Source organism: Scylla paramamosain, chromosome 3, assembly GCF_035594125.1.
Source record: "Scylla paramamosain isolate STU-SP2022 chromosome 3, ASM3559412v1, whole genome shotgun sequence".
Classification (NCBI taxonomy): domain Eukaryota; kingdom Metazoa; phylum Arthropoda; class Malacostraca; order Decapoda; family Portunidae; genus Scylla; species Scylla paramamosain.
Genome location: NC_087153.1, coordinates 35613022 through 35623021, shown reverse-complemented (window position 1 = coordinate 35623021; position 10000 = coordinate 35613022). Strand labels below are relative to the sequence as shown.

Below are 10000 nucleotides of genomic sequence, written 5' to 3'. Positions count from 1 at the left end.
TAAAATAAAATAAAGCAAAATAAAATAAACCAAGGAGACAAACTGTAAACAGCTCCTCAAAAATAAGAAAAAAAATAAAGCGGAAAAAAAACTAACAAGAAAGTTAAGAGAAAATTAGAAAAAAAAACGAAAAAAAAGCCAGTGAAAAAAAAAATAGCACGAGAAAGAAAACGAAGCGAAAAAAGAAAACGAAGCGAAAACAAAATGAAACCGGTACTACAAAAATTCAGTCACCCTGTACGAATAGAAACGAAAAATAAAAGTAATAAATAAAAAAATAAATAACAAAAAAAAAAAAACTGAGTCAAAACTGGATAAACGGGAAGGCGGAAGGAGACAAAGGCGGGGACAAGGAGTAGAAGGATGCATGGCGGCGTGATCAGAGCTTCTCCTTTATGACTCCTTCTAGGCTGATGGTTTTACGGGCGAGGCGGGACGGCGCAGAGGCGGGGCCGGGAGGGGATGGGCAGGACGGGTATGATGGGGCATGATGAGCGCGATGATGCCCAGGTAAAGCCCACAAGTGTTCTTGGGAGGCATAAAAAGACAGGGACATGATGGGAACGTGGACTGAGAGAGAGAGAGAGAAAGAGAGAGAGAGAGAGAGAGAGAGAGAGAGAGAGAGAGAGAGAGAGAGAGAGAGAGAGAGAGAGAGAGAGAGAGATCTGTTGGCAAGTCCTTCATTCTCTCTCTTGTGTAATCATGAAAAAAAAAAGAAGCAGCTCGCGGCGGAATACATCAGAATAAGTCACAGCAAGAGGAAGGAAAACCAGACTTGAGTCACCAACATCCGCGTAAGAAGATTAAACATATAAACATTAAACATGGCTGGACAGGAGAGTAGGAGGAAGAGGAGGAGAAGAGCGTGCAAGGAATCAGATGCGGCGCCGTGGTGGGCCCTCAGTGATTCATGGTGGCAGTGTGCGTGAGAATAATGAAGCACTTACGAGGCAGCTGAAGGTGTTGAAAGGTGCATGAGAGGGAATTGATGCTCGACTAACTTTCACCTTTTGTCGTATCCAGCACTGCCATGCGTAAAGATGTCCCGGTGTTAGCAAGTGTTAGGAAGACTCAGGAAGGCTTAGGAACGACTGCATTCTCAATTCTCGAAGATTTTTGTGCTCTAGCTTGAGTACTTCTAATAGGTGCAGTGGCAGGTATTAGAGGAGTGTTTTGAAATGTTTTGGTTGCGTTATTCAGTTACTTTTATCACGCTCCAGTGGATTTTATCGGGGTTTTTGCAAGGGTTTTTCTTATGATTGCAGGGGTAGTAGATAAGGATTCTGCATCATCAGTGGGAAGAACACTCATGGAAACCTGACTGATTACTTTTGTGCGTTATGAAAGTTGATCTTTTGAAAACCCAAAGTGTTTTAAAAGTACAGGCCATAGGGTTTTCAGTGGTGTTTTCATGATTCTAGTGAAAGTTTAACAAAGACTGTGCATCATCTGTAGGAAAAATCACTCAGGAAAACTAGGCTAATCATCTCTTTGGACTTTGAAAACAGTCCTTATGAGCATCAAATATCAAAATACGGGGTGAAATCTCAAGAAGTCAGCAATTACCACAGTGAAGTAAGCCCTAAACTCCACCAAGAAAGAACAGTAGTACAAAGGAACACAAAGGAAACAACAAACAGCAACATACCTACGTACTAGTCTTCATGATACCTGTCTGTGATAAACTACAGAATCGAATCTAAAGGAAAAATCTTCACATTATAAAAGGCGAAAAGCTCTCCCAAGGTTGTGTTATGTGGTGAAAACATGTACAGTTGTGAAATGTTTCTGAGGAAGGTTGTGTTGTGAGATTGAATGAAGGAGGTGTGTCTGAATTGCTCTGAAGGCTGTTTGGTCTTTCCTACTTCACCGGGTGTTGTAAGAGAAGGGAAGCAGTGGAGGAATTGAAAAAGGGTTCTAGGAATTAAAATGATTGAGTTTCTGTTTGTTTATTTGTTTGTTTGTTTGTTTGTTTGTTTGTGTGTATGTGTGTGTGTGTGTGTGTGTGTGTGTGTGTGTGTGTGTGTGTGTGTGTGTGTGTGTGTGTGTGTGTGTGTGTAGGGACAGTAAAGGAAGTTTTCACGATGATAGTCTTAACCCTGTCACTGTTACACAAATATTCATGTATCAAACTACGTACAACATTTTAGACACTTATGCGCTAAATTTTCTTAAATACTAGTTCTATAGCGTACAAAAGACAAAATGAACCCTCTCTCTCTCTCTCTCTCTCTCTCTCTCTCTCTCTCTCTCTCTCTCTCTCTCTCTCTCTCTCTCTCTCTCTCTCTCTCTCTCTCTCTCTCCTGCCTTCCTGTGTCTCAGTGTCATTATAAACAGCCCATGGCATTGAAAGTGTTAATACGTGAAGGGAACCGTTGGAAAGAAATACTGAGCTTCGTTTTGCTGCATCGTTTCACTCCTTATCGTGGCACCGCTGCATGAGGAGCCTCGTTCCTCGCCCAGTTGAGACCATTCATACCAAATTTAAACTAGATATACAACGATACACACTGCCAATATTCACAGTGGTATTACATCCACAAGTTTTCGTAAGCCACGCTATGAAATTTACGAAGGGATGCTCTGACGGGATCGGAGTGCCCACCAGCCTGTGTCGCGTGGAAGGAGCCTTGGATCACTGAGAGAGGGAAGATAAGAGGCGTCGAAGATGTAGCAGTTTACACAAAGAGGAATGAGTTACCAGTTTACAAGGCGGTGGTCTGCGCGGAATCGAAGCTTCACCAGTCTGTGCGTGCCGTGTGGAATGAACCTTAAACTGAGAGAGGAAAGATAGAGGCGACGAAGATGCAGCAGCTTACATCAAGAGGAAGGAAGGAGTCACCACACAAGCAGCAGCAGCAGCAGCAGTATTCACAGACCACCCTTAGCCTCGATCCTCGCGTCCCTTCCGCGTGTCAAGGTGAGGAAGGGCAGGAAAATAATTATGAACGCTCCTTCGCTCCTCTTTAAGCTCTTAGGGTTTATTTATTACGATCATGATTTTGGGTTTTAGGATGGCGGCGGCGGGCGGCTTAGCTGTGCCACGCTTGTAAACACGAGTTATGTTTGGATTATTGCATGTAAGTGTTGTGTAAGCAGTGCATTCTCGACAATAGCAGTAAGTGTGGTGCTGGTGGTCGCCTGAAGGACAGTGAGGAGTATTTATATCCCCCCCGTCCCCAGTCCGTGTAATATGTGGTAAGGTCTCAGTGCCTGTGGGAAAGATGCAGCGCAATTCCACGTTCATCTGACAACTGTGCTTGCTGCTGCTTCGGTCTCACACGAGGGAGGAAGGTCTATTTTCTGTCTGTCTGTCCGTTTGTCTGTGTCTTTGTGATTGTATATTTGTCTGTCTATTAGTATGTCTGTTTTTTTTTTCTGTTTTATGTATGTCTGTTTTTGTTTTGTCTCTGTTTCTCTGTTTCTTTCTCTGTCTGTCTGTCGTTCAGTCTGTATACCCCCTTCTCTCTCTCTCTCTCTCTCTCTCTCTCTCTCTCTCTCTCTCTCTCTCTCTCTCTCTCTCTCTCTCTCTCTCTCTCTCTCTCTCTCTCTCTCTCTCTCTCTCTCTCTCTCTCTCTCTCTCTCTCTCTCTCACACACACACACACACACACACACACACACACACACACACACACACACAGAATCCATCCAGGACAAAATGTTTTCCCCATCACGTCCTTCTCGCTTTCTTACTCTCGGGATAAAGAGACGCATTATCCCCAGCTTATTTACCTGAGGAGGAAAGAGAAACTGCTTCCAAAACCACACTCAGCATCACACTGCCTGCAAAACTAACACGGAAAATTATTACGATGCCAGAATGCAAATGTGTGTCACTGCGTGGAGTAAGAAGAGGCGTTTTAAGTTAGTTATTTAAGTTCTCTGGTGAATGTGTCTTGATAGTTAATGTGTAGAGAAGAGTGAGTAAATTAAGTAAGCCTTTTAAATATTGTGGATAAAGGGACGGTTCCTGACAAGATAGATGAAGATAAATGGATATGAATTAGAGAATAGGTAAATACTGAATGAAAATTAATTCATTCAGAGCGATGAGCAGCACCAGAAGTAGTGCATGCATTTTTTGTGAGCATCCACAAGGAAGTAGGAGATTGAAAAAGAATAGATTTTGCCATTTCTGTCCTGTTTAAGGATCTGGGGTGGCTGCAGAACAAATGAAGATGTCTCAGAGTGATTATAGTTAAGGAAAGATGTATCAAATAACACTCAAAGGGTTAAGGAAAATAGATAAAATAAAACATTAATAGAAACATAAAAGTTACGCTCAAAACAGCAAAAAAAAAAAAGAAAAGAAAAGTGTGAACAGGTAAATACTGAATGAAAATTAATGAAAACAGATAAAATGAAAAACTAAAAGATAAAAATTACGACCGAAGGGAAAAACACAGTGATGATTTTCGAAATTATTACAGAGAAACTGATATTTTTCCTCTCACTCTCTCCCAGTAAAGCGCAGAAGGGAGTAAGGCAGTTTTTATTGTGATTTTATTAGAGGGTAGCGGCTTAGAGAGGGAGAGAGGGAGGGAGGGAAGAGAGGGAGAGAGGAAGGGGGAGGGTAAAGGGAAGAAGCTGCTGTGTCGGTAAATGGCTTTGAATCAGACAGGATTTTTCTTCTTTTTTCTCTTTTTCTTTTCCTTTTTTTTTTACCTTCCATCCACTTCCTCAAGATAACACCTCTCCTCCTCCTCTCATCCACTCAGATACCTCCACCTCTTCCTCCTCCTCCTCCTCTCATCCACTCAGACTCCTCCACCTTGTCCTCCTTTTCCTCTTCCTCCGTTTTCTTTCTTTGTTCCTTGACTTCCTTCTCCTCTTCTCTCTTCGTTATCAGTTATTGCAGCTCTTCTTCTTTTCTCTTTAGTGTATGTTATTTCTCTCTCTCTCTCTCTCTCTCTCTCTCTCTCTCTCTCTCTCTCTCTCTCTCTCTCTCTCTCTCTCTCTCTCTCTCTCTCTCTCTCTCTCTCTCTAACGTACACGGTTGTTTTACTTCATCTCTTATTATTCTTATTCTTGTTCTTTTCATTTACTATTATTATTATTATTATTATTATTATTATCATTATTATTATTATTGTTATTGTTATTGTTGTTGTTGTTGTTGTTGTTGTTGTTGTTGTTATCATTATAATTTCTTTTCTTCGTCTTCTTCTATTCCTCTCTCCTTTTCTCTTCCTCCTCCTCCTCCTCCCCCTCCTCCCCCTCCTCCCCCTCCTCCTCCTCCTCCTCCTCCTTCTCCTCCTTCTCAAACTCGAACCAAGATCAGAAAGTAAGCTATCCATTGCTTTACTTTTCCTCAACATAAATAAATAAATAAATAAATAAATAAATAAATAAGTCGATGCAAAACAAACAAAACACCGACTTGACAAAGAAAACGGGAAAGCCAAAGGAACCTCGAAGCGCGGACGAAATCAGCCGACGATTACTCAACTCAGCGCCTCAGTAAAGTGAAGGAAAAGCAGGATTAGGAGGGGAAGACTTAGGAGAGGTGTCGGAGCGGCTGGTGGAGGGAGGCTATACTTACTGGGCAGTTTTATGACACAAGGAAACTTTGCTTTTACCGCCCTCTGCACCCCCTCCCTGCCCCGGCACTGTCTCGCTCCCCCAGTATCTCTCTCTCTCTCTCTCTCTCTCTCTCTCTCTCTCTCTCTCTCTCTCTCTCTCTCTCTCTCTCTCTCTCTCTCTGGTCCTGCTCCAAGAGAGGGTAAGCTTCGTGAATCTCGTATGTGCTTTATGCTCTTGAGATACACACACACACACACACACACACACACACACACACACACACACACACGCTAAAAGATGGAATTAGTGAAAAGGTCCGTGTGTGTGTGTGTGTGTGTGTGTGTGTGTGTGTGTGTGTGTGTGTACGTGTGCGAATCTTTCCCACTGGCTGTGATTTATGGCTCCCGGATATTTTGACCGCCCTTGTCTGATGAGCCGGAGACAGAAAAATGATCTTAGCGTGGCCCTGGATGCCTCACACTCCCTCGCACTCCCTCACTGCCTCACTGCCTCGCTTTCACCAACACCCCGAGTACCAGTGAGGCGGTGACGCTAAGGACCATATTCTGAAACACCACCTCCACTACTTTTAAGGCTCTAGTTTAAATTGTGATGGTATTTTTGCTGTTCTAGCGATATATTATTAAGATTTTTACATAATCAGCGGCAGAAACACTCTTTTAAAAGACTCTAGTTGAAGTTACACGAGTTTTAATGGTGTTTTAACTGTTCTAGTGATATATTATTTAGATTTTTACATTATGAACAGGAGAAACACTTTTAAAAGGTTTTAATTGAAGTTACACGAGTTTTTAATGGTGTTTTTACAGTTCTAGTGACAAATTAACAAGATTTTTACATTTTGAACGGGAGAATCACTCTTAAGAACCCGGTTAATCATCTTTGAAAATAGTCGTGGTGAGAGAGCAAAGCGTTTCGGAACAAGGGCCACACTGCACGAGGCCGCGGCGGTGCTCAAGGCCAGAGACATCGAGGATAGTGGTAATAGTAATGGTATAGTGGTGATTAATTCTCGGCTCCATCTCACCTTGAATACTACAATGCAGGGAAAAACGCAACGCCTTGAGGTACACCAATGCTTAATTATTTCGTGAGATTTTCCGAGTTTTTTTTTTTTCTTTTTATATGACTGACTTTCTTGTGTATGAAGGAAGGTCGGGCAAGGGATGGAATAAATTGAGAATGAATGTTAAAAAGAAGCACATTTTATTATTTACTGTTAATATGCTTTAACGTGCTTTCCTATTGTCATCCATTATAGTGAACTTTCTCACACACGAAGGAAGGAAGGCTCAGCAAGGAATGGAATTAATTTCAAAAAAAGAATAAAAAGAAACACACATTTGTATTTATTGCTAATAGTTTACGTATTTTCTTATCACTATAAATTATAGAAAAAAACTTTCTTGCATACTAAGTAAGGCCGAGCAGGAAAGAATTAAAAAAAAGAAACACACACACACACACACACACACACACACACACACACACACACACACACACACACACACACACACACACACGTATTTTAAGCCGCTTATTTCTACCCTTGAGGGAGCACGAAAACTTGACAAGGTGTTCAAATCAATTTTCAGAACGTTCAATTGTTTATTGATGTATTCTTACGCTGGTTTCGACAGTCGCTTCACGGGACTGAGAGAGAGAGAGAGAGAGAGAGAGAGAGAGAGAGAGAGAGAGAGAGAGAGAGAGAGAGAGAGAGAGAGAGAAATTGACTAGGACAAGACAAGACAAGAAAGGACGGGACGGGAAGGGACGGGAGGCTGGGGACGGTGGGTCGAGGGTGGAGGGTGTGCTGTATGGGGGAGGAGGGGAGGCTATATATATTAAGAACAATCAGACCTTTTGTTTTAATTGACAAATCTGTGCTACTTTCTCTCCTCACCTGAAGCTCCTCGTCTCACCTTGCCCCGCCCGTGGGAATGTTTCTTTTTGATCACAGATTTATGGCAGCGAGGGAAGTGCTGGTATGTGGTGTTATGGTGAGGGTATGGTGTGTGTGTGTGTGTGTGTGTGTGTGTGTGTGTGTGTGTGTGTGTGTGTGTGTGTGTGTGTGTGTGAGAGAGAGAGAGAGAGAGAGATTGTGTGTGTGTGTACTAGTGAATAAATGAATGAATGGGTAGATGGGTGAATACACAGAAAAAAAAATAAAGAAAAAGGGAAAAATACATATTAGAAATAGCAAATACGTTTGTAATTTACAAAAAGATATTAGAATCCTTTACATGAACCGGCATACAATTAAACAGGTACCAATAAAAGAGGAAATCATAAGCTGACCAATCTATACGAGTCTGGTAGCGGGATGGTAGCAAAGCAGTGGTTAGAGGAAGAAGCACGAGGAAGGAAGGAAGGAAGGTGGTTGTCGTGGTGGTGGTGGCGCTAGTGGTAGTGGTGGTGATGGTTATGGTGGTATCTGAGGGTGTGGAAAAGGAAGGTAGGGCAAGGACGTGGGGTGGGGGGAGTGGGGATAAGGAGGCATATTGGTGGGCAGTGCTGGGCAGCCTCGCCATGGGTCCCTCCTCACGCTGGTGACATAAAACCTACTCTCCATGTCACCGATTCGTCAGTCGTGTTACCTCCTCCTTCTCAAGCAGTCCTCCCTCCCTCCCTCCTCCTTCCTCCCTCACGCTTCACACTCCTGAGAAACTCCCATCGGTACGAGGCAAGGGCGTCCTGACACACACACACACGCACACACGCAGTGACCACACACCCTCTGACGTGGTACTTATTTGGAAATCACGGTGGCTTATTAACCACATTACCGTACCTGTGCTTCCTTTTTTTTTTTCTCCCTTTGAGTCTTGAGTGAGAGAGTGCCGCTGACTCTCACCTACGCACCGCCACACCACCTGAGCCTCGGTGCGTGTGAGAAAGTTAGGTCAGCAGCGACCGACCCGAACCCACCATTCGTGCGTGATTAATCTGTGAACATTGATTTGAACGGCGGCGACCTGATGTAAACTGCGCGGTGGTATCGGGCGTGCATCGGAAGGCTGAATATTCATCGAGGCTGTGGTGGTGTTGATGGTGGTGGTGTTGGTGGTGGTGGTGCCTGTGAACGCGCGGGGCATGGATGAGCCGCTGTGTGTAATGCGATGAGGGGCGGACAAGCTTCCGTGACGAGACGACAACAACACAACGTCGCCGCCGCTGTGCTCCTCTCCCATTGAGTCGCGGGGCTATTTTCCTGCAATCAGAGGCCGGTGCTGTAGTCGCCAGTACCGGGAATAGAGAGAAAGGAGGTGGAAACGCGTCATTGCTCTTATCGCCAAAACGCAGTTAACAAGCCGCGCCAGACCACCTCCACCCTTCCTGGAAGCGTCATTCTCTCTCCCTACCGAGGCTTCGTTGAGCGCCGCAGCCATTCAATTGTAAGCCACGTGTATTGCCAATCGGGAGACTTTTCCGGATAGGTGAAGTGAGATGTATAGATTTCAGAGAGACCGTCATTCGATGTAATTAGACGAGACGCAAAGATTTATTCATGTATCGCAGGTAATACAGGTGTCACTCTGGGCGTGTAGCGAGAACCGTTCAAGATCATCAGACTAACCATTGAATAACTCGCCCACAGACCCGCGGTAGTTGCTTTTTCTCCTCCTGCAGCAGCGTCAAAGAGAAGAGCAAGAAAAGTATCCGTTTATTGTTGTTGCTCTAGTTGCCGTACTTCACTCACGCAACATCATAAAAAATAAATCAATACGTACAAATACGTACAAATATAAGTAAACAATAAAAAACATACTTCACTCACTCATCATAAAAAAAAAAAGATAAAAATACGTACAAATATAAGCAAACAATACAAACACACTCGTTCCCGCACAAAGCCAGCGTCGCGATGGAACTCAACACGATTATTTCCCTCCTCCAGGCTTCCCTCAGATGACCAAGCTCTATGTCCGGACCCTTCATGTCGTTGCGCCCTTTATTTACTGAGCTGATCAAAAGTGCGCGTGTGGCTGCGAGTGAACGAGACTTACAAAAGCAATAATTCACTCGCGCTAGATAACGTGAAACTGAGGCTCCTAATCAAAGCAGGTAAGACAGAGACCACGTGAGCCAGTGAACCACCAGTGAACCATCAGTGAACCACCTCGTCCTGAAAGAAAACGGATTGTGGCAGTAATTAAAAGAGAAAAGAACGACACAAGACTAATTACAAGAAGGAAAACAAAAGACTAAAGGTGCTGTTTCAGAAGAAGAGTTGAAAAGTGTTTGGCGGTCAGTGTTGCCAATTAAAACCTGGGCCACGCCACGTCACTGTTGCCAAAATGGAGTGGATATCCCTCGTCTCCACGGGTGAGTTAATGGTGATGGTTTTGGTGTGTTGGGGAGAGCAAGTGAGGGATGAAGGAGTTACTGTAGAAGTGGTGATGATAGTGACTGTGTACAAGGAGCGTGTGTGGCATGGTTGCAGTACAGGTGTA

General features: G+C 43.7%; 1 protein-coding gene across 6 annotated transcripts in view; it reads left to right on the top strand.

Annotated features, from left to right (window-relative positions):
- LOC135094557 (protein gooseberry-neuro-like) overlaps nt 1–10000 on the top strand; it is a 199517-nt gene that overhangs the window by 154004 nt on the left and 35513 nt on the right. Inside the window, exon 1 of one of the 6 annotated variants that reach the window (XM_063994775.1) lies at nt 9424–9872. The exons of the other annotated variants lie outside the window; for them this stretch is intronic. Coding sequence (XP_063850845.1) covers nt 9845–9872 — 28 coding nt within the window. The 5' untranslated portion in view covers nt 9424–9844. Of the gene's footprint in view, nt 1–9423; nt 9873–10000 lie in introns of those variants that run through there. 6 annotated transcript variants of the gene reach the window in all.